General features: G+C 43.9%; 1 protein-coding gene across 1 annotated transcript; it reads right to left on the bottom strand.

Moving 5' to 3' along the window:
• Positions 1-18893: 18893 nt before the first annotated feature.
• On the bottom strand, positions 18894-23992 carry LOC118213730 (kelch-like protein 10). Its single transcript, XM_035392804.1, has 6 exons — positions 23822-23992; positions 22831-23004; positions 21669-22146; positions 20698-21312; positions 20142-20291; positions 18894-19387 (listed from the first exon to the last, which is right to left on the bottom strand). The coding sequence occupies exons 2-6, from the start codon at positions 22965-22967 to the stop codon at positions 19016-19018; spliced, it is 1752 nt and encodes a 583-aa protein (XP_035248695.1). The 5' UTR covers positions 22968-23004; positions 23822-23992; the 3' UTR covers positions 18894-19015.
• Between the last annotated feature and the right edge of the window lie 775 nt (positions 23993-24767).

Raw genomic sequence — 24767 nt, 5'->3', positions numbered from 1 at the left:
TATAAGGAAAGCTCTCTTTCCCGAGACCCGCGGTTCATTTATTTGAATTTCATAGTGTCCCCGTCTCGCGGCTCAGGGAGAAACGGGCGTTCCATCCATCTCGCAGGAACACCGTCCCCCCGGGGTGCTTCCTGCGAGAATGCATTACCTCTTTCCTGGCTGGCACTGCTTCACAAACTGACACGCCAGTGACCGCGTTCAGGAGTGTACTGTTATTTCTTGTTCCCTCGCTGAATTACATATGTATTTTCTTTTCTGATATCCTGAAGGCAACTCTTACTTCTTATAAACAGTTTTCGCAACAAAGCTGTAGTCCTGGTGTTATATTCGGACTGCAAAAATGAAAGTGTGTTGTGATGTCATTACTCAGGGACCGAGGGTGAGATCTATCATTTGTCTTTAACTTTGACTCAGAAGTAAACACAAGAGGTACACTTTTTATTCACGATTATTGCTTTTATTAATAGGCTAAATTAAGGACATACGTGATAAGCTCTAACATTTAGACACAAGGATTTGAAAATCAATTCCTGGAAGTCTGTGTAGACTATGCTTATAAATGATGCTTTTTTTGTGTGAATATGTATAAACTAGATGTTGCTTTATGCTTGGAACATATCCGAAAACAACTAAATTCAATAAACAAGTGTGAATGTACAGTACACAGTAAAGTAGGTGCAACAGCCCTCCATGACCTGAGTTCATGAGATCACAGCATTCTTGTTGGTGTTTTGAGGTTTGTCTTTAGGTCATGTTGGAAAGGACAACATAACATGTTACATAACATTCAATTTTACATAACGCATGATGTCATTTGACTTTAGGTCAACCTTCTGACCACAATTCCTACACCAATATTTGTTTGAATAAAAAAAAATTGTGGTTATAAATGACTGTGCAGACACCGTGCAAGTTCTAGGACTATTCGTGTTTTACACTAGTGCGACACACTAAAAGGTTAACTTCAGTTAAACCTGAGCCAGGTTGTGGTCCTGGTAATGTATTCAATAAAAAAAGCATTACTTTCTCATTTCCTGTGCAAAATTGCTTCCACGATTTTTTTCTTGCCTGTGCACGGCTGCTGGTTTTATAAAAGGAAAAACAGACTATATTTTTTTAATTAGGAAAAAGGCAAGGCAATTAAGGGAGCAAACAGAATGGATGATGAACACAAACGTGAGATAAATTATGAAGGTGTTCTGGAATAATAAAGCAGCTGTGAATAGCATTCATCGATTGTATTTCACTGCTAATAAACAAATAAAAATAAATGTTTTCAAGCTTGTTATCCAGCCAACTGAAGTGCCAGAGTATGAATGCATTACTTTTATGGTGAGATTCTTTCGCACTCACTACAGCTGATTATTTATGCCTCTTTACCAAATAATAACAAGTAATTAGGCACTGACTCAAGCTAACTAGCCTAATCTTATAGGCAGTACACTTTTGTATGAATATAAGCATGCTAAGCGTAGCCGCAGGAAAACCTCCAAGACCAAGTATGGTGACCTCTGCATCCTTACAAGGTCAGTTAGGGGTCATGTTGGGTACAAAGTGTGACAGCATGCCATATTCAATGGGACTCGTCTGTACTTAGTGCTTTCCCCCTCATAACCACCCCTCCCCCTTAACATTTTTTCACGTCATTGTTTCCATTTTCAGAGACAGGCACAAGTGTACAGGGGCCATTTTGAGACATTGACTGATACTTTATTTTTGCGGCGTGCGCCTGTCCCATCATCCCTGAATTACACTGGACCGTGACCGCCTGCCACAATGGCGGGGGTCTGCTGGGACCGCTGGTGAAGCCGGAGTCATGCAGCGGATATGAGCTCTGTGCAGTGTGCGCCGAATCGTTAATCGTGAGTCTGTGAGCGATGGGCGCTGTCTGTTGTCCAGGTGGCGCCCGATGCTCGGGATGAACCCGTACGCTCGCATCGTCCATGTGCTCGACAGTGCAGCTCTCCAACGACGTCGCGACACACGGCTTCATCTCAGACCAACCGTAAAACGTCTTCACGGCGGAAAGCACTGCAGTGCAAAACGCATCGGACCGGAGGATTACGAGCAAGCATGGGAAGGGAGGTCCACTGCCTTCATGAGAGAGCCTTTTACTATTATTATTTTTTGACCGTTCACGTTTATTGGCAATCGATTTTGGTGCTTTGAAGGAATCCCGGCTGAAAAGCTTAAGGGGCGTTTATTTTCTCTCTCAATCTTCCAGGATGCCTTCTCCGAGCCCGTAACTGCCAAATACGGGCTCCGTATATGACGCGCTCGCTCAGCCTCTCCACTGTTTGCGAAATACGTGGTGTTGGTGATGGAGGTGCAATACAACTGTGCGCTCATTAGCCATAGCGGGTTTAAGGAGACTGTCAAGACTGAAATACATAACAGGGAAGAGTGGGGAAGGGTATAGTTGAATGCAGTATTAGAAAATACAGACATTGCTTGCTAACGAGTGAGCATTTTAGAGTGAAACGGTGAACGTGCAGATTACAGAGAGGAACTTTTTGGGTGTCGCAGAAGAGTCAGTGTGCTCTGAACCTGTCGACGGACTGTACTTTCAGTTGTTTAGTGTCCATGTAGAGCAGTGGTAACCAACCCTGTTCCTGGAGATCTACCATCCTGTAGGTTTTCCCAAACAAAGCACACCTCATTCAACAGCTTAAAGACCTGCATTCAGCTGCTAATTAGTACAGTCAGGTGTGCTAAATTAGGGTTGAAATGAAAACCTACAGGATGGTAGATCTCCAGGAACAGGGTTGGTTACCACTGATGCAGAGCTATAGAAAAAAATATGCCCAGGGGCTGAATATGTATCATAATGAATGTGTCCCACAGTGGTCAGAGAGCTAGTTTTAGGTAAGAAGTGGGGGAAAAAGAGAATGGCCATCTTTCGCCGCTCTCTTCGAAAAAGAAAAAAACAGTCAGACGGTAAACCGATGATGAAAGCAGCACTTGGGGAGCGCGTGTCGGAGGCGGCCGCCCGCGCCAGCGAGGGAAAGCGCTTCATTAGGGCCGGATCCGAGATGAAAGAGAGCGTGCTGTCAGCCGACTCCTGTGAACTCCGAGATGAAAGGCTCGGGCCGAAGACGTTTCTGCCAAAGGCCCCGGGTCACAGGTGGGTCCCCCCCCCCCTGCCCGGAGGAGCCGCGCGGCTCGGCCGAAAGCCAGCGACGCAGGACCGCTGGCCCCCTTCTTCATCTCTACCTCTGGAATGTAAATGTGTGCGGAGGAGAGCCAGGGCGCGCCATTCCAGACTCCATTTTGGCCTGTCTTTACCACTTCAATCTCTTCTCCTGGCGCTCTTCAAGGGACCCCTACCCGATCTGGGTTCGAAGCGGACGACCTTCCAACGGCCTTGGGCGAGCTCGCTCGGGAGCGTCTGTGGACGCTCGCTCGCTCGCCCTGCGTTACTCAGCTCCAGCGCTCGTAGAGTGACGCTCATTTCCTCAGTCTGTCACGCCCTTCCCTCGGCCTTAATGAACATTTAAAGGCCTGGCTGAAAAGCCCAGCCCACTGGCCTGTTTATGCCGTGGGCCGCGGCAGCATCCTGCAAAGGGCAAGCATTCAAACCCCCGGGAATGTTCTGGAAAGAAGAAGCCGGAAGAACACAGGGCAACAAAACAAGGAAAGACTGTGTGAGACCTATTCAGTACACACATATGCTCACAGAGAGATGTGTGTGTGTGCATGAGTGTCTGTGTGTGTATGTGGGGGGGGGGGATGCTGGGTGCGAGTGATTGTCACTTGAATGTAAGGAGCATACCCCAGTCCCAGATGCATGTGTGAGTGTGTGTGTGTGTCTGCATGACCATATGCTTGTGTTTGTGCTTATTTACACATGTGCACATGTGTACATTAGTATGTGTATGCATGCTGTCTAAATGAGTCAGCATGTGTGATAAACAGTATATACACACACACAGTATATATATATTTAGTATTTGTGTGTGCATGCATGAATCGACGTGTGTGTATGTGCGTACATGTATATTTCAGTGAGTAGGTGTATGAGTCAGTATGCCTGAGCAGATGCACATGTACACACATTTGTGCATGTGCCTGCACATGTGCTTGCGCTTATGTTTGTGTAGGCATTTGTTTTTGATGGCATTATTCCCTTTGGTGCCCAGAGCACAGTCAGTTTTATCAATACAGTGTCATCAGGTGAAGACACATCATAATAATTGGAAAGCACTCAAAACTCATTGATCTTGAGAGGAATTTTATGTTTTCTTCTTTTCTCATAAACGGTCTATTCGGTGTCCGTTCAAAGCATGAATCAGGCATTACTGTGCTTTCATTCCCCAAAACCTCTCCCAGGGTCGTTGAAGATAAATAACCTATTTTTTGATAATCCGGCCTTCAGAGCAGTGTAAGGGAAAATATTGCTTTAACTCTGTTCTGTATCATTATAGTAGGTACAATGAATTATTGCAAACAATAAAGGTTGCTATTTGTTTCCGACGAGAAGATTTGGTCAGCGTGTGGTCCTATATATTTACTTTTAGAGGACAAAAGATAAAGTACATAATAGCCATAATCAGGATCCAAAGTTACACTAGAAACAAATCCGGTAGCTGGCTATTGTGGAGGGAGGATTCAGTGGGCAAAGAATCATGACTAGATAAATGAAGGAATAATCCCTTCTGATCCTTCCTCATGCAAAGTTCTCTGTCTGATAGTACAGCATCGTCCACGCGTTGTCAACTGCAAGTTTGTCCCGTGGTACGGCTTGGTGTTCTGTAGGGGGTGATCTGTGGACATGTCGGTGCAGACTGTGTGGTTTTGCCGTGTGTGTGTGTGTGTGCGTGTTGGGCAGGCAATGTGGGGTACTGATTCTTCCTGGGATACTGCTATAACTGCTACCGCTCTGAGCTGAAGTGTAAATAACAACCTCACACTCCCTGTTAATTCCCTTAGAGGTAGAGACAATTATCACATTGAGTCGGAATGGGGTGGAACAGCACTGTTTTCAATGTTATGGTTCGCACGCTTTTGAGGACTTTCAGGAGCAGAAGCATTTCTTTCCGGTCTGAGCCTGCAGCCTCTCCCCAAGCTCTGGGCCTCATACCAGAATATTAAAACTGCTCTTACAACCAGCCTTCACTGGGACTCCAGGCTGAAAAATCAGAGTTTTCAAAATGGCTTTGTATTCACACATAAGGCACCCGTGACTGCTGCTTGCTCGTAGGATATGATATGCAACATGAACTAAGGTGTTAAGCCGATGTTTTCCAACTCTGTTCCTGGAGATCGACTATACTGTCCTGTAGGTTTTCACTCCAACCCTAACAAAGCAAAGCACACCTCAATCAACAGCTAGAGATCTCCTTGAGCTGCTAATTAGCAGTATCAGGTGTGCCAAACTATGGTTTTAATGAAAATAAATTTCCAGGAACGGGGTTGGGAGCCACTGCGTTAAACCAAGGAACAGGACTGCGTCCTTCCTGACCACGCCCATGACAGCGCAGTGAATGTGTGACTGAACACGCTCGGTGCGTGCAGTGGGTGTCAGCACGCCAGCTAGCAGCCGCATTCTTGGATCCGTACAGCAGACGAGAGCTCGTTAAAGAAATGACACTCATTCCGGTGCTGCTGCGTGCACTGTAACAGCACATCACAGTCCATATGGCCTGCAGCTTTTAGACTCGTCTCATGTGATTCTGCTTATTGTTTCTATGGCTCCAGGCGTATTTTAAATTGCTTTGGCCATATTTTTGATACAGATGCTTGAACAATGTGCATCTACGTAACACCAATGATATAATAAAATATTCCTGCAAAGTCTGTTGTGTAAGCACGGTAACATGAGTCACATTTATGTTTTTTTTTTTTTTTTTGTCAATAATTTTGTTCTAATTAGATCTGCTCTGCCAATTAAATGAGGTTACGCTTTTTAATACGTGTTTGTATCATATGTTGTGCCCTGTAAGCCATGTGGTCTATTTGTCATTTCTTTGGGAGCACAACCATGACTGAATCACAGGGTCTGTTTGGCTGATGCACTGTGATAAGTCACAGGCAGTATCTCCTCCTGGGGTGCTGCTGCTGCTGGTTCTGGTCCAGGTAGAGCTGTGTATCCATTCTGACAGGGGGGAAAACCCTCTGCCCAGCACAGAGCACAGAAAGTGTGATTATCACTGATTTATCTTTTATTGTTTTTATCTTTGTGTGTCCCATTCAGACACACAATCTAAGAAACAACAAGCTCTCTCATACACAGTGTATACACCCGGTCATCTGCTTTCTCACACCTACCAACAATTTTTCATACTCCATGAATCAAATGTCAGGATATCCTATTTGTTCCATGAGGATATATTGCTGACTTTGCTTGTTTATGAATCAAACATGCAAAATTAGCATTCATATTGATGGTTAAATGGCAGTTAAACTAGAACCCTTACAGGAAGGGTTGTGATGCTTGTGTGATAACACATACAGCAAAAGTGATGTCAATTAAACACGTATCTCTTTTTTTCTTTAGAGGCATCTCAGAGTAATGCTTTACTTTATAGATTAGATTGGAGAAGGACTCCCCACTTCAAATCAAAGCAGGCAATTACATAAATTAGCTTCAAACATGGTGCAATTAAAAGATTCAATGCCTTAATGAAACGGATGTCCTGGAGAGTCATGATCTTTCAGGGTGAAGTTGACATTCAAAAAGAAACATTTATCACCACACTCATATATATTGTCTGTGTGAATACACTCACACACTTATACACACACACAGAAATAGAGAAAGAGAGAGAGACAGATTCCCCTTTATTTTGACATTGTGGACATGGTATGAAAATGTACAAACCTGAAATGGCAGTACAGCCACACGGTACATACACTTATTGACCGTGTTACATTTATTAAGAGTTACGTTTATGGCGACTCTTTCCTACTTTTGCGAAAGGAGAGAATATTTTAAAATCTTTAATACACATGACTCCTTCATCTTTAGGAACACTTGCTTGTTACGGAAGTTGAGATACAGTGATTCTGGACACGGTGTGCTATTCAGCATGCAATTGGACAACTTGAAATGAAACTGTGTTCTGAAACCTTTTTTTTCTTTTCTTTTTTTAAATTTAAATTAATGAGACGTGTTAACATTTAAAGGTGACCGTGCATATCCATTGCATCTATGGATCCTGACACCTATCCAAAACCTGACCTCACCAGAGATGGAGCGGTACAGTAATGTTGCATCTTAAACACCGACAGTGCGTTTAAATGCACTCGCTGTGGCTGTGCTCATTTACATGACCATTCTTATAGTAAATACCCCATTAAATCAAAAACATGTGGGGATGCAGAATTCTGCAGCGCTGATGGTAATTTGCATCATGCTTCGTAAATATGGTTCTTAGTGAGCATGCATGTGCAAAACCTTTCGCAAACATATAATGTTTTGCACCAATCAGTGGTTGTGTTATTAGTTTTGCCTGTGCTGAAAGGTATTGCATGTACTAAAGGTCTTAGTAAATCAGGCCCTTAATGTCAATAGCAACTTCCACAGACATATATACTGCTCATATACTTTAGCTCTCCTCGCTCACGAGCTCAGGCTCTCCTGCTGGGTTTACATTTCTGAAAATATCTCAGTTGTTGGGACCAATGTGTGGCACCTTTCTGAAAAAGGAAAGAGAAAGACTGAGAGAAACACATCTCTCTCTTTAAATGGACCAGGTGCTGCGGCATGGTGTGTAATTGGTTTGGTTATCATTATTACATTGTCAGATAGGTGTTAATTGAAAAGTTGATGTATTAGTCCTTAGACAGCCAACTGAGGTTTGAAGCATTGTAGTTATGGCTCTAAATTACTTTTAAAATAATACACAAGGGCTACCCCTCCACAGTGCACAGTTTCTGACTCAGACTGTCCTCCGACTCCTGATATAACCCTGTCAATGTTTATTGAAGGCTGTTTTTGAAATGTGAAAATTACATTTTCTACAGTGTAGGATCTTCCATCATTGCTATATTTTCACGAGAGAGTGCAGAGCTGGGTGTTCTGAAATGTTTCCATATATTTGTAGTGGTAGACCATCCGTGTCATTCTAGTCCATTTTGGTCATTTTGGATGCGTATTTTTATTTTATTTTTACACATATTGACATCCAGTTCTATTTACAATGTCTCCCTACTCAACAACTAACTTCTCTGCCTGTTACTAACCTGGCTGTTACTAAAACCTCATTTGTGTCATAAAGGAAAGGATAGGCACGCACCTCTTCACTCCGAATCTTGGCTCCCTTCCTACGTCCACCCCTGAGCATTTTTTTTTCCTGTTGAACTTTTTCAGGGTTTAGGATTTTTATAGCATGCTTTATGGTCTTATATGGACCTGGTTTTTTTTTATTGTGGTTCATAATAAGTTCATTCACATTTGCTGCTTTAAAGATGTTGTGCATACACTGATCGGTCTGGGAAAAGTGATCAGCCAGGTCTGGCAATGTTGCTTACACAACTGTGGATGCCATAGAAATTAGATTTGGATAGATTTTTGGAAACCTTATTGTTTCTGTTTAGGCTGTCATCGTCACTTGTGACGGGATCTGTACAGGATCTGACACTTGTACTGAATCTGTCAGAAGTCAGGTATCTGTGGCACAAAATGACAAACGTAAGTGGAGCCTCAGACGTATGCCTCAACTATTACGTAAGATAGTGTTGCTCCAAAAACTCTTTTTTTGCATTTACTTATACAACTTTTTATATTTTATTGAAAAAAAAATGGTGTTGAGGGGCTGCTGGGTGGCTGATTCTGTTAAGGCTCTGTTCCAGTGTGTGGACGGGTTCCCTGGTCTAGGGTTTGAATCAGGATAGTGCCACTAGGGACCCCTGCTGGTCAATCATGCCCCTACAGTCTACAAGCTCACAGGAAGTGCCTCTTTCACATTCCAGTCTGTGAAATCTCGTCTTCTGGCCACTGGTTTGAAAAGAAGCAGCGGCCTGACAACGTTTCTTGGCTGTGCTTGTCTGCATACTCCCAGATTTACAGCAGAGGCTGCACCAAGGAGTGTGGCTGGTGACTACATTTGGACATGCCAAATGTTAGAAAAAAGGGGGAAAAGCATTTTTATGGGTTAGATTTGGGAGCATTAATGGTACCCTGATTGGTATCAGCTGTCTCACTTACTCTGGTCTCCATGGTACATGCTTACGTTTACATAAGGATCAGTCATTTGCGGCAGACACTAACTTGTCTATGCACCAGCGGGGCCTTTAATTGCTGCTATTTGTGAAGATTGTTATTTTCAGATGACAGCAGGAAACAGGAAGTGTGGAAGTGCTACTGATGCGTTCTAATGCACTTGCCAGTACATCTGGGCCGGCCGGCTTTATTTAGTGGGGCAATAATGAAAGACGATAGCCTTCAGAAAGAGAGGAGTGTGTTTCAGTGCCTCTGATGGCTCCGAGAAGCATTGCTATGAGCACAGCTTCATATTCCATCTACCTTTTGGCCTGGTGCCACAGTGGGAAAGCCGTCGAAAGAATGGAGTCAAAACTCAATAAACAAGTAGGATCACATCTCCGCCTGCTGTTCCCGCTCCTCCGGGGGCCTGCTTCCGCTCGATATTCAAATAGAACGAGTGAAAATATGACACTTAGAACAAACAAATTGCGGAGCGAACGTTTGGCATTCTGAGAAGAAGAGCCGGTCGGGATCATTACGGCTACAGGCAGGGCGCAGCGCGCGCAAACCTTGACTCTCGTTTCAGTCTGGCGTCTCCTCCGAGTGGAAGTGAGGTATCCGCATTTCCGAAGTGTTCGTCTGGACCCCACGGGGGTACCGTCATACCAGAAGTCCGCTCCAGCTCGAAAGAATGAGAAAATGATTCTGAAATTGGAAAGTGATGAAACTGTGCTGGGGGGCACGCATTCTTGCGGACGAGTCCACCTCCGCCCGTGCCGTCTCTGCAGGCTCCCATTTTCTTTGTGTTGCCGCAGATTGGTTTCTTTTGATTGTCAGCCTGGGCCCAGTTCCATGCCGTTTCATTTAACGTGTTATTTCTTCTTCTGAATCTATATAATCAGGGTAGATGAGAAAGATAGCGGGATTTTTTTTTGGGGGGGGGGGGGGGGGAGGGGATCGATATGTCATTACCCGTAAAGACAGTCTGGCGATAATCCCCCCCCCAGGCCTGCTGTTTGCTGTACGCTTGCAGGGCGCTCCGTGTCCTCGCCCCACTCTTACACAAACAGGGCGAGGGCCGCCGCCGCGAGGAGACGCCGTGAGGAGACGGGGGTCACGGGAGAGGGAAGAAATTGTTTGTTCTGCATGGAAGCTCCTCTAAAGAGGACTGAACCGGCCCCTGATGCCATGGCGCCTTCGGGGTCTGACAGGGCTATGTACGCTTGGATTGTTCAGTTCTGTTTGGCAAGTCTGGGTGCTGACAACTTCAAAATGGCCTCTGTAAATTGTGTGCGTGTGTGTATATATATATATATATTTTTTTTTTAATTATTTATTTATTTATTTATTTATTTTTTTGATAAGACTTGCTGTATTAGATTTCAATGTAAATGTAAATAGTATATTTGAACCCTACAATGTGGGCTTAGTTAATATGTGATAAATAATGTACAATTTTGTAATAAAACCGCCATTGGGCAATGTACAATATTGAAAGTAAAAGGAGAAGCCTAGAATTTTTCCACATAATCAAATTTAAAGTATTCTTCTGATCTGTGACTTGGAAGTCTGGCTTTTTTTACACATTTTATTTGAAAATCTCAAGGGTACTGAAAATGCGCTCTACCTGCCACGCTATACAAACAGGCTCCTGCAGAATATTTGAAAAGTTTGAAAACTATATCAGTATATTTGAAAACTTCAAAACTGCCATTGAAGTTTTTGAAATTGGGATGATGAAGCATGAGTCACCTCATCAGAATTCAGTTATGACTGAAACCTACTGTAGGCCCATTATATGTATCATAAGTACATGGGACTGATTCACGGGTCAGGTAAACACTCTTTTTGTGGCTCTTCATTTAGCCTTTCTTTCTAACCTGTTTTTTCCAGAAGCTCACACCAGGTTGCCATTTTGTCTCCTGTCATTGCGTATTTTGCCATGACTTGCACAACAGCCGCTGAATAATTACACGGATGAATAATCATTTGTATCGGCTGTGGAAGTTGGCGTTGGTAGGAGCCGGTTCTCTTTCGCTTGGTTCTCAACACTAAATGTAATTTCATGATCTTCTAAAAAAAAAAAATTGGGCTGGAGCTTACAAGTGCTTGCAAAAGTAAATCCATTTACAAGCTCTGTGCTGATATGCATGATTTTAGCCGGTTCACAAACGTTTTCAAATATAGCAGCAGTCTGCAGGAATGAACCTAGGCTTGAGTCATACCTTATGTTCTAAGCTGATGTGGGGAGGCATAAAGGCATACTAGTTTATTGTGGCAGGGTGTGAAAACACAGCTTGTGTGCTATCGCTTGCACCTCAGAGACTACGGTGCGCCATTACACCGTTTCTCTCTCTTTCTCTCGTCCTCTTTCTCCATATCTATCCCCGCCTTATTAGCACAAACTGCAGAATTATCACATCATCGCCACGGTTTCATGTGTTCCGCTTGATGCTCCGCTGACAGACAGCATCCAATTATCACTGCCAGACCGCACGTCAGCATGGCTCTGCATGAAGTGTAAAAACAGTAGTCGTAAAAATGTTTTTTTTTTTTCCTCTTTATTCCACAAACTAAAGGAATAAAACCGTAAACGAAAGATGAAAAGACATATCCCTTTTATTTCATTAATGTCTCATTAAATGCTCTAAGCTAATTTATTTATTTATTTATTTTTGCATTCTAAATGACTGCTTTATTGGCTTTTCTACCGCGTTAGTTTCCTGTCACCTGACCGTCGCTGTCACGCGAGCGTTCGGAGCGCCGCGGTGGCTCCCATGAGCACCCTCTCCAGGTCATCCCACAGCGTTCCCGCTATAGCGTCGCTCGCCGACGGGACCCGAGTCATCCGTCACTGTCGCTGCCCGGCCCGCCTCCACCACGGCCCGGCCCGCCTCCACCACGGCGCGGTCCAAAGGGGCGGCATCACAGGTCAGCTCACTGATCCATCATGGCCGCCTGATCCTAACGCTGCATTACTGCGGCGTTTCCTCGTTTGTGAGACGGAACCGTCATTTGTAAGTTAATCCTTATCGCGGAGCCTGCCCATGTCCAGGGATCAATGGATCACCCAGTGCTCTGTCGTGAATAATGTCCTACATTTACTTTTTTGCCTCAGAGGTTTGTTCAGCACAGGAGCTTATCTGCTCTTTCTGCAGATGCAAATGCGGCAGACTCGTCCAGGCCAGCCTGTTACACTGGACGGCGAACCCCAAGGAGCACCTTACCATGTTACATGTGATCTCTGCGTTATGAAGGCGCCCTCGCAGCTCTGTGACCTCGTGACACGCCTGAGAGCGCACAGGCGGAGTCGCTCGAGCGCGAAGACCTCACAACGCCCTGGGATCCTCTCCGCGGTCACCATCGCTGCGTCGAATCTGCGCCAGTCGGCGAATCTCTTTAGAGGTCACACTGTGGCAGGCCTTCCCCATGTTCCCACAAATCCAGGTCTATGAAATGGCTCCAAGTCTCTGGTGCCCCTAGTATATCTGGGTCAGGAGCCAACTCAGCCTGCACAACTTACATTTCTCATATCACAACCCACTCATCACGCCCCACGCAAAACAATGGCATTGAAAGGTGCCATGAACTCATATCACTGTTTTGTATCATATCACATATCATCAGCTTTGCATTCTGTAACAATGCAGCACTTCGCTCACCTGCACCAAACTCCCCGTATAGAATTCCTTTATCAAAGTACAACTGTCACATGGTCTTTTTAATGACTACTCAAGAGACTACACATCAATACCTTTTTAGAGTCATGTATGCGAATGTATGCCATTGTTGAATCTTATCAGTAAGGAATGAGTGCCTGCTATTTAAGTGACATGGTTTGCAGTTTGGTATCTCTTGTCCAGATTGGAGCAGAGGTGCCTCACCCACATGAGACAGAGAAGAGAAGCTCCTCCCCCACTTTGGTACATGAAGTGAACCTGAGGGGAATAGAAAAGCAAAGCTCCATCAGTATCACAATCTTCAGCTTCAGGGTATTCAGCTGTGCAGTGTGTGTGTTTGTGTGTGTGTGTGTGTGTGTGCACGTGTGTGTGTTTGTGTATGTGTGTGTGCATGTGCACTTCTGTGTGTGTGTGTGTGTGCTTGCATGTATATAGCTGTGTGTGCATTTCCGATGTAACTGTTATATTTTATTCTTTGAAGTTCCTTTCAGCCATTTCAAAGAAAAGCTGTTGATTTTTGGATTCCTTAAAAGGGAAGCACACGACTCTTGTCTTCAGATTAGAAGGACTCTCTCCTTGCTGCCAGGTAACTATCTGCTGAAAGATGAGCAACACAGCAGTAATTTATCAAACTGACTCCTGAGCATGGTGGGACACATCTGCTGGAGTGGCCATATACACCTGAGGGCACCTGAAGAAAAATCACAGGAACATATTGTTAGAAATAGTATTGAATATTCAATGAAGCTGTGTGGATATCCATTTTTCTACCTTTTCCTTCATCTCCCTTTTTCATATCTCTCTCTCTCTCTCTCTCTCTCTCTCTCTCTATATAATATATTAGATTTCTATAATATAAGGTTAATATTTTGTATGTTTCACATAAACACAATTGTAATACATTTTATTTGCGAAGCACTTTTACCATGCTCAAATCGCAGAAAATTTAAAAACAAAAACAAAACGATAAAATCAAAGGCAAATCTATAATTACAGTATATTTATGGAGAGCAGGAGAAAAACCAGATCATTAAGACCAGATCATGTGTTTTAAAAGAGTGGAAGGGGTCAGAAAACCTTACATACTCAGGTAGGTCATTGCATTCCTATGAGAAGCAGAGTAGAAAACCTTGTTGCCGATGGAGCAGAGGTTGGTGTCGGTCAGGTCAAGCAAGCCAGTGTCAAAGGAGCAAAGAGGGGGGGCTGGGGCGCAGGGGTTCACCGATGTAATGAGGGGCAAGACCAAAAAAAAACAGCCTTGTAGGTCAGTAGGAGGGCCTTGACCTCTATCCTGGACATAAATGACAGACAGTGGACGCTGCACAGTACAGGAGGTGTGTGCTCACTGACGTGAGTGCAGGTGAAAACTCGAGGCAGAATTCGGAACCAGTGGGAGAGGAGCAAGTAAATCGGAGGGGACATCTACCAGCAGAGAGTTGCAACTGCCCAGGTCTGATGTAATAAAAGCATTCATTGGCTTCAGAGAGGGGCAGAAGTCTATGAATGCGAGAGATATTAGGAGAGTGTCAAAGATTCTTCGCTAATGGAGGAGATAATGATGTCATCTCCCACAGTGACACAGAGGGAGGCAACTTTGCTCTTTCTATATTTTGTTCCAATAAATATCAGTTCAGCCATTGCTGCATTTCAACTTAAAAAAAGCTGTGCTCCATCCAGATTTTTATTTCTTCCAGGCAGGATGCAAGTTGAGGGATTTTAACATCACTACCTCTTTTACCCCTGAGAAGTATTTGCATGTCATCAGCATTAAAGTGTTAGCCAAGCCCAAACCTATGGTTTCTGATCAGTGAGGTCACTTCACAAGAAGCTCTGTGGGCACTTTCAGCTCAAGAATCAAACCACTATACTATCTGACCTAGGTTGGCAGTCGATGTCAGCCAGTAATGTACAGCAGTGAGCTCTTTTCTCCTCTTCCTTGCTCTCTTTGAAGTGCAGCTGTTTCATCATACAGTACCTCAAGCAGATACAGCAGCTCTGTGGAATTTTGGTTCTTGTACCTCCTTGGGGGAAATAACAGAAGACACTATTTGATGACTGGTGAACAGACTATTGGGGGTAAATCTACCATATATGGGGGTTTCTTGGCAGTGTTCGTATTAAATATTAAATGATGTTGTGGGGAAGAATATCTTCTATCTACTACTCCCCCCCCCCACACACACACACTCCATCTCTCTCTCTCTCTCTCTCTCTCTCTGCCCCCCTCCCCTTCCCTCTGGAGGGCTTTAAAATATTCACTCCCCACTGAGCACTCCATGTTCCTATGACAGTGTCTGAATGCCAGACTGATGCTCTAATTCTAAGACACCCACGTGTCTTTTTTCCAGCACTAACTCAAGGCCTGAGTAAATTCAGTACTTTCCATCAGAGTTGCTATTAAAATGGAGGGGGTTAAGTGGCTTAAACATTAACAACTGCCAGAAAAAAGAAGAAAAAAGAAATTATGTATAATATTTATACAGTCTTCATTCAGTGAACAACTAATGGTGCCTGGGAAAAAGATGGAAGACTCCCACAGCAGAAGACATTACAGGTCATTTAACTTATTAACATTTAGTGGTGTAATAATAAATAAAACCATTTAAAAGTTTAAAAAAAAAAAAAAGAAATTAAAAAGCATCTCTCTTGCTCCCCTTGCTTATCAACCCCAGGCGTCTTCGTGACATAGCACTGACATCTTGAAAGGTTCGATAAATTGGCATTCTGAATTTAGCCAGGGAACATAAAAAAGCACTAACTCTCCATGAGATTGAGCAGAGCATCAACAGTATTAACACTGGCAATGTGTGCACAGTTTGGAGTTAGGCTTTATGCAAAGAGCAAGATTCTGTCAAGCTATATTTTCCCATTTGAGTTATTTAGATGAAATATAGCTCAAAAAATATAGCTCAAAAAATATTTTCTCTTAGGTTTTAAAATATATTTTCTCTTAGGTTGATTAAGGTATTAAACCTAAGTGAAAATAATTCTTCTAAACAGATGTTCACACTTCTCAATTAAAAATAGTTTGGCTGTCACTTATAATAACTCCCATCTGATTGTTAGTGCTTGACAGCAGGCATGCGTAGCATAGTCCCTGGTTCCTGGTGTCTTCCGTACCAGTGACAGTACAAGGCTGAAGCAGCATGATTCTATTTTGCACACTTGCCATTTGCCTTTGGGAAAAGTGCTTGGACTCAAACAAGGTTTGCCCAGGTTAATTACCAATAAACTGCCACTTCAGCCTTGAGCAGGTCAATGGCTTTGTAAGGCACATGCTGAGCGATTTTTTCATTATTATTATTCTTTTTTTGACAACAGCCGGTTTTGAAGCACTAATTTACATTGCTCTAATTCTGTGATTTTTAAAAAGGGTCCCATGACCTGTTCTGAACCTGTAGTGAAGTGACTTTGACCAGGAGTCACAGGGGTTAACCAGCGATTGCTCCATTCCTCGGTGAGTCAGCCCTTGCGTGTCCTTGCCCGTGGCAATGTCAGGAGCACAGTGACAGCCTCACTGAACTGCAGCAGAGGGCATTATAGCTGCCATTGTGAAGCCTGGCTAAAATGGCACTGCCTGAGAGAGAGGGAGCACGACTCTGACACCGTCACTGAACAGGCTTTTCCACTCCACTACCCCCTACCCTTGTTGTTGTTTTCAAAATTTTACCTTTTAAGTTCTGTCCCAGTATTTATTTTTCTTTTCTTTTTCATTGTCTGTCACAGGCTTTCTGCGTGAATGGGGGCACAACTTATTTGGGCTGCGTGGGGAAAGGAGTTAAAATAAGAGATAAATGAAAGCGTTTTTCTGCCTTGTGGTGTGCAGATGACTATTTTGAGCCATTTGCTATGTGATGATGGATATAACAATGCAACAGAATAGATTTTCATTATTTTCATTCATAAGAACTAGAATATACCCCTACCCCAATCTGAAAATGTTGGCAATATAATTTTTGTTCATTTTTAACAGATATAATAGGGCCACTGAAGGTTCCTGAAATTACTGCATGTTCATTCACTGGACAGATAGACCTTTGGCATCTTATCCCATCACTTCCTAATAACCTGACGTACACTATGAAGATTTTATACAGGAACCTGTCCACTCCAAATAAAACCTTCAATCTTCAGACCAACGCCATCTGAATATTGCAGCTATGCATGCTTCATTTCCCTAAAATCTGCTCTAATTGCTGTGACTGCTGTGAGTGTGTGTGTGTGTGTGTGTGTGTGTCCGTGCATCAGCACCAGGAATCTTTTCCAGTCTTTCGAACACACCATAATTGTACCACTCCCCCCGCACCTTTTTCATCTCAGGGTAACACCCGTGAGGGAGCTGCCACTGGTTTCAGACCAGCACGAATAACACAAATGCCCCAAACGCTGTGCTTGATTACCGGAGGGGCAAATGCAAGACAGAGGCTTTAATGGTGAAGTTCATCTGTGGATGAAAGCGTGATGGGGGTCACCCTTTCTCTGCACAGGCAGGGATGGATCCAATGCTCCAGTTTCCAGCAATTTGCATTTTCTAAACAATCTTTTCTGTCAATCGGCTGTTAAGTGCAGATAGCACTAGATATAACAGTTGAGCGATTTTTTCAAAATTGCCTGGTTTCCGCTCATTTGAAAAATAATGAATATATACCGTGTTAATACAGGCCGATATGAAGGTTTGGTCGATTTACTGCGGCAGTAGGTAGACCAGCATATTGTCAATCTGGGGCAGCTTGCTACAGAAATGACAGCTTGGGGTTGCCCTCATACAGAGAAAATTATAGTTATGGTAAGTCAATGCAAATTTTGCTAATGGCTGATTGCATATATAAAGCACCTTTCATCTAAGGATTTATAAATGTTTCAGTGGAAGATAATTGATTCTGTTGAAATAATAATATGTGAACTACCTATGTGAAGCATGGCAGCCATTTTGCACCAGAATACGTGCAGCCATTTGCAATGAAAAGATGGATATAAAATTAACCAGTTGCCATTATAGAGCTAGAGTCAAGGGGACTCCCCAACGCTAAATTCTACATACAGATTTTTAAAAAAATTTTCTTGCTCCTAAAAAATAGAGGGAAAATTCAATCTGAAGTATGATGTGAGAAAAAGAGTAATTGCATACAGTACAAGACCATAATGCCACAAAAGGGGAACGGCTTAGACCATCACACTGAAGACAGGCAGTGATATACTATCCATTGAGAGAGTGTTGTTTTACTCAGACATTGGATGTCTGTACATAAAATGTTTGTTTATATATATTAATCACTGGACCAGGTTATTTTTAATTTTTGATGACAGGAACACTGCTTTATATGTAAAATAACTTAAACATGGTTTTACGTTTACATAAACTCTGCAACTTCTATGATTATATATTATATAAATACATTTTAGTATATTTTGACATTATTGTCAGTGGAAAGCATTTCTTGCCAGTAACTCCATTCATAAAAGATCCCCACTCAATGCTTTTTCATATAAATACAGCCAAAAAGATTCAAAATGTTTGGCTTTAGTGTTTCTGTTTGGAGCTACTAAGACCAACTGACCCTCAGCCTCATGCATCATCAGTCCTCCCCACCTCCCTGCTCCTGTATACCACAATGCACTGTGCCTTCAGCACCTCAGCTGTCTCAGTCACCTGGCAGAGCTGCAGGGCTGTGGGCGGCACCCGCTCCACTCAAAGGCACGGTGGCAGCTCTGGCTCACTGCCAACCATCACAGATGCCACCCATTACCCAATTGATGGATTATGTAAAAGGCCTAGCTCCACGGCCTAGGGGAGAGACATTCTGCCACATGGCCACAGTGAATGCATGCCATCCAGTTTTATTCAGCCTTCTGATAATGGTGCTTTTTCAAATTCTTGTTTTGTGGTCCCATTCTACATTTTTGAGTTAAGGAGTAAATAAAAGGCAGGAAGCCAACCATTTCCGGAGTCTGTCTTTTTTTGAGTCGCCAAGTGACACAGCACTGTGCCAAAAGAATTATTGCATACAATTATTATTGAGTGTGCTTCTTGGTCTTCTAAGTGTAACAAATAGACAAAAAAAATAACATTCAAGAGAATTTTTTTTTAATGCAAACCCTGCTAGAGCGCAGATGCATCGAACACCTCCGTGCACGACAAGCGTGAACAGATGAGCTTCTGCGGTAGACGGCGCGTGGACAAACGCGAACGTTAGCGGCGGGAGGAGGAGGGGTTGTCGGGCGCGGCGGGCGGCTCGGCGGGCGGGCCGGCGGCGGCGGCGCGCGGGACGGCGTACCGGGCGACGTTGGCCAGGTCGGGGACCACGCAGCAGCTGAGCGCGCTGCGGTAGAAGGCCATGCAGTGGACGACGCTCCACTCGTCCGCCCGGTCGTCGTAGCACTCGGCGTAGTCCGTGGTGGTGGTGCCGTTGAAGCCGCCCACCACGAACAGCCGCCCGTCCAGCACCTCGATGCCGAAGTTGCTGCGCGCCGTGATCATGTCGGGCACCGCCCGCCAGCCGTTGGTCAGCGGGTCGTAGGCATCCGCGCTCCGCAGCCGGGAGACCCCGTCAAAGCCGCCAACCTGAGGCCAGAGGTTAGGCAAAGGCACGCCCACTAGTTCACCGGTGAAATGTGCAATTAAATGCATACGTATTACCGCACGGTAATGCATTTCATATTAAAGGGATAAATCACTTTATATTATAGTATTCTTATTATTTTTACTTGCAATGAGAACGGGATTCATTTTAAAAATGCAGTCCAAAATTAAATATTAAATATTAATTTCAATGGTTATTTCAGTTTCACTGCTTGCTTTCTGTTGGACCAGAAAGTTTTTGTGTGTGATGGAAGGACATTTTAAATATTTACAGAATTTTAATATGAACACATGCATCTGGAAGCATGGAAGTCACTCTACAAGCTTTTTGGACAATTTTTTGCTTTAGTCCATGAACCCTGAAATGTCCCTATACCAGCCACTGTGAAACCAGCAGCTCAGCACAAATGTCTGTAAATCCCTTTAAATTGTTATTTTTATATTTAGTTTCAGACTGAATTTTTAATACATCCCATTCTCATTACAGAAAAATAATATCCATTATTCACAATGCTCAGTATTTTTCCGATTCTGGTTTAGGAATCATTGCCTGTGAATTCTTCCCATAATTTTCCATTGTAAATGGAATGGAATCCTCCTTTTGCAAATGGAATACTCCTTTGTTGTATGCGCCTCCCTTCAAGACTTCATGCCACGACTCATCCAGATAAAGGACTGGTGCTGTGGCTAAGGCTAAGGACTTGGAAGTGCTTGACTGTTCGTTACGAGAGCTCACCACATAGATCTCCTCGCCATAGGCAATGACTCCCAGGCCACTGCGTCGGCTGCTCATTGGGGTGATTTCCGTCCATTGGTTAGACTTAGGGCTGTAGAACTCTGCAGTGAACAGACAATCCTGGCCATTGAAGCCCCCACAGATGTACACCTGTTTGAACAGACCCATTTCAAATTGTTTATTACCTAATTGTCAATACAGGCAGATTAATGAGGCATTAATCTGACTATATACTGATTGGGATTCTGCAATACCTTGTTTATCTTTGTTTAAAAATTGAGCACCACAATTAATTCCTCTGATATAAACTATAATCAGACTAAAAAACACGCAATACATTTGTATATCCTAATAACTATGTTGACAAAGGACTTAGTATAAAATAGCATAGGTTTGCTGATGCTGCTGCAACATTCAGTGGCACTATTTCCATTTAACTCCTCAAAAGAGTACCATGCAGGCCAACTCCAGAGCAATGAGACATTCCCTGTGAGATTATTGGAATAAGTTTCATAACTGTCCACCCCCCACCACACCCCCCACCCCTGTACCCCACCTTGCCATGCAGTGTGGTTGCGCTGGCGTCGCTCCTCTGCTCATGCATGTGTGAGATGAGGCTCCACTGGTTGGTCTCAGGCTTGTAGCGCTCTGCCGTGTTGAGGCGAACGTGGCCGTCCAAGCCGCCCATGGCGTAGATGTAGCCGTCCAGCACAGCCACGCTCACGTAGCAGCGCCGGAAGTACATGGGCGCCACCTCGTGCCAGGTGAGAGTCACGGGATTGTACTTGCGCACGCTGCTGAAGTACTCCATGCTGTTGTACCCTCCCAGGCAGTAGACGAAGCCGTTGAGATAGACGGCGCCGTGGTAGGCCCGGGGACTCTCCTCCTCCAGCGTCACGTTCACCCAGCAGCCGGCTCTCGCGTCGTACGACTCGATGGCGTTGGTGGGGACGCTGCCGCTCCAGCCCCCGATGGCCAGCAGGACAGCGAAAGGCAGGCGTGGCCGCGATAGCGAGTTACTGAAGTTGGGCTGGGACCGGTTCATGCTGAAGTCGAAGAGCGCCTTCATGCCCTCGAGGATTATGCGGTTGCACTCTTCCCTCCCCTTCACCAGTGTGTCGTTCTTCACATTGTCCATGAAGTAGTCAGCATTCATTAAGCCCATTCGCACCTGGTCAAACAGACAGAGCGGGACGTCCTATGACTGGCAAGGCACTGTCATTTTTCTGACCTATTATATTTTCATACTTCTCCTACTTCAATTTTTGAGCAAGTTTGGAATTTCCTAATGTTCTTCTTTTACACATAGTGTTAAATCATTCACTTTACCTCATAATATTAGTGTATTAATGTGAGTATAATTATAAATCCTTTATATTAATAATACCTATGATACCTTTTCTATTTTAGAAGAGAAATATTTTTTTCTTAATTGACGTGTTAAACACGTGAACAAACTGGCCTTAAATATATATTCAATGTTTGCAATTTTATGGAAGATGGATTGGCTGAATATATTTCAGTTACCTTAGGAAGCAGGAAGGAGATAAAATGTTGTCGCTCACTGGGACTGTGCGCAATCCAGCGCATGATGGATTCAAACACTGTATCTTCCACTCTGACGTTAAGTTCATCCTCATCGATGATGTCATGGAGTTCAGCACACGAGAGTTCCAGGAACTCATTGGAAGCGTGTGCAATTTCCTCAAAGTGGTGCAGGATGTAGCGGTATGAGTGGTACCGCAGGTTGGAGCAGGAGTACACGTCAGCCACTCTCCAGGTGCTAATACAGTTCTGAGGGGTCAGATGGACCTCCAGGAACTCACAGCAAGCCTGAGCAAGGCCCACAATGCAGAACTTGTTGGCTGCCTGCAGGAGATTCTCCACGTTGTCCTCTGAGATTGGCACCGAGCATGTGTATATGTACTGGATGACAAGCCTCACGATGTCTGGCAAAAGCCCAGTAATCTGGTACCTCTGCTCGTCTGTGCTGTTAAACAGGGAACTGTAGAGGGATCACAATGGGGTCAATGTACACTTTTTTCCCTACACAATAACAGCAAAGAATATAAACAACTCTTTTCTTTCCAAGAGTTACCCACTTATAATACCAACACATGTAATTTTGATAGAATGTTTCTTTACTCAGAACTCTAAATACATGGTATTGCGCTTTATTTAAGTAATTTGTCTGTATTTAAAATCCAGGGATAATTTGAGACACTAAGTATTACTTTCTTGGTCTTTGGTATCATTGCTGTAAAACAGTAGATGCACAAGCAAGATCATTTATATACACATAAGCCATGATTTTTGTGACCGCCATGCTGAGAGGGGTAACAGAACCTCAGCAGATTCCTAGCCTATGGAGAATCCAATATCTGTCACAGGTGTAATATTGCAGTCTACACAGTAAGCGGGACAGGGACCTCCCTGGATAATGCTATGGCTAATTATGAATTGCCCTGTAGAACGCAAGGTCACACTTGGCACTGGCACTGTCAGAACTCCCCCATGTCTCAAAGTGATCCGCTAAGTGCTACTTTTTTTTTGTAACACTACCAACAATGCAGGACCCTGATGTTGTCCGGCCAGTACAGAAAATTTTTTCTTTTTTTTTTTGAGCAGTTCCATTTAGTTCCAACCCAGTAAAACCCTTGATGACCCCTTGCCTCACCATGTCACTCACCAGAAGTAAGTGCTGCAGGCACACAGGACAGCTTTGTGGGCTTTGAACTCAAACTGATTGACCTCAATGATCACATCACAGAGCTTGTCCTCTAGTCGCAGCTCATTGAAGATGGCGTAGTCCATAGTCCTCATCATGTGCTCTATTCACTCATGACAGGGAGGAACTTTCCATCTTAAACACATATTACAGGACGTTTTAAGTATTTATTTGCCATTGGTGATGGCAAAAAGCAACAGCGTATTTTCACGCCTTGTTCGTGGTATATAGGATTGGTAGCAGCCCACCTCTTTGACGTTTCAGAACTTTTCATTATTACGTCACTGTGCGTGTGGCAGGAGGACACTGATTGTCGTCATAGTAACCCTCAAAAACCCCCTTAGTGCTGCAGTGTTGCGAAAGATTTAGCTACGCTCCAAAAACTTTAGCTATGCATCTCGTGTATTTCAAAGCTTTGACAGTAAATCCCGCTGTTGTATCCTGTGCTTCTATTAAATTGGTCGATCGATTCAGTTTATATATCTTGTTTACCACCTGATCCCTGTTGTCTCGTGGAGCTGAGTAAGACGCGGAGCTTCCTCTGTGCTTAGCAAACAGGCGCGGAGTCGTTATAATGGGAGCTGTCCAATCCAGTTGACGACAAACTTAAGGACAACGGACCCTACGCGGATTCGACGTTCTGGGTCGTATCGTACTAAAGCATCGATTTAAAAAGCCTCAAGGCAAGTTTTATGGAGTTAACATAAAGCATTAGATGGGATTTCCCCCCAGCTTGAGTCCACAATGTCAGTGCTGATGGCTAACTAGTAGTATTCCAGCAGGTTTTGTATCGATTGGTTGGTTTGACGTTGTACAAGCGATTTGACCAAAACGGACGAACTTTGAACGTTGCATGTGAAACTTATTTTTGTTTGTTTTTCTTACTATTTTATGTCCTGTATGGTCATTGCTCCTGGTTAAAATTAATTAAACAACTAAACCAAATCCTTAATTTTCATATTGCGCTGGAGGTAGCCAGGAGTCCAGAAATCCTATGAACTTGCACAGGGTAGCTAGCTAGTTGACGTTACAGAATGAATAACGTTAGCTACCTTGCTAAGGTGTTTTGTGTGTGACAAGTTGCTGGCTAGTTTACTGTCAGCAGGTAATTCAATAGCTAGCATGTATGCATGCGGGGATGTGTGGGGGTCAGAGGTTTGGTCAGAAGGAAGTACTGTAGAATTTGTGATTACTGTGACAAGTCCCAGCAGAATGAGATGTGAAAGATCTTTGAGGTCTACAGCGGGTAACCAGGGGACATGTAGTGTCCGCAAACCTCAGCATTTTGAAGCGAGCCACTCTAAGGTGCTTGGTATGAGTGCAAGTATATTCAGAATGCGGCTGAGGGCACAATCCTGTTTTGATATTAGGGTGTCCTTGCAGTGAGGCCGAGAGGGTGGAGGGAGAGAGAATTGTGCATGTGCCAGAAGAGGTGCGTTGCCAGAGTGGCCTAAGGCGGACTGTCAGGAACGAGAGGCAGAAGCAGAGAAGGCCCTTGAGAGGTAAGTGCATGGAGGTGGCCAGAGTGGCTGCACTTAGGAAGGTGTGTAGGAGCAGAGGCCATTTACCCTAGGAGTGCCCCTGGGGTCTGTTGTGGAAAAGCACACATACTGCTCAGCACAAGGGCTCCGAAAACTGAAATTGGCCCTCTGAGAGCAACGCTATGAATATGCCGAACATGAACAAATCTCATGATAATATGAATATAAACAAAGTGTTGTCTTGAACATTTCTTTGTAAGCCAAGGTCTCGTGGCCCTTGGGCGAGTATTGTCATCGAAATTACTGTAGTCAGGCTTAATTGTTTCAAGTATATATTTTGTTTCTTCATTGTGTTGCTTTGGCTTTAAACGTCAGTAGCCTATATATTGTTGATACCCTTTCTTTTATATTTGATTG

The sequence above is a fragment of the Anguilla anguilla genome, chromosome 15 (assembly GCF_013347855.1).
Source record: "Anguilla anguilla isolate fAngAng1 chromosome 15, fAngAng1.pri, whole genome shotgun sequence".
NCBI classification, from domain to species: Eukaryota; Metazoa; Chordata; class Actinopteri; order Anguilliformes; family Anguillidae; genus Anguilla; species Anguilla anguilla.
The sequence above is the reverse complement of the archived record's forward strand: the minus strand, read 5'-3'. Positions and strand labels throughout refer to the sequence as shown.

Excerpts from the sequence above, each read along its gene's own strand:
- LOC118213730 (XM_035392804.1), bottom strand. The coding sequence starts at position 22,967 with ATGATGAGGACTATGGACTACGCCATCTTCAATGAGCTGCGACTAGAG. Across the intron at positions 22,147-22,830 it reads GCCTGCAGCACTTACTTCTG|TTCCCTGTTTAACAGCACAG; the intron begins GTGAGTGACATG and ends ATCCCTCTACAG. Across the intron at positions 19,388-20,141 it reads ATGGCGAGGAGATCTATGTG|GTTGGCGGCTTTGACGGGGT; the intron begins GTGAGCTCTCGT and ends CTCTGGCCTCAG.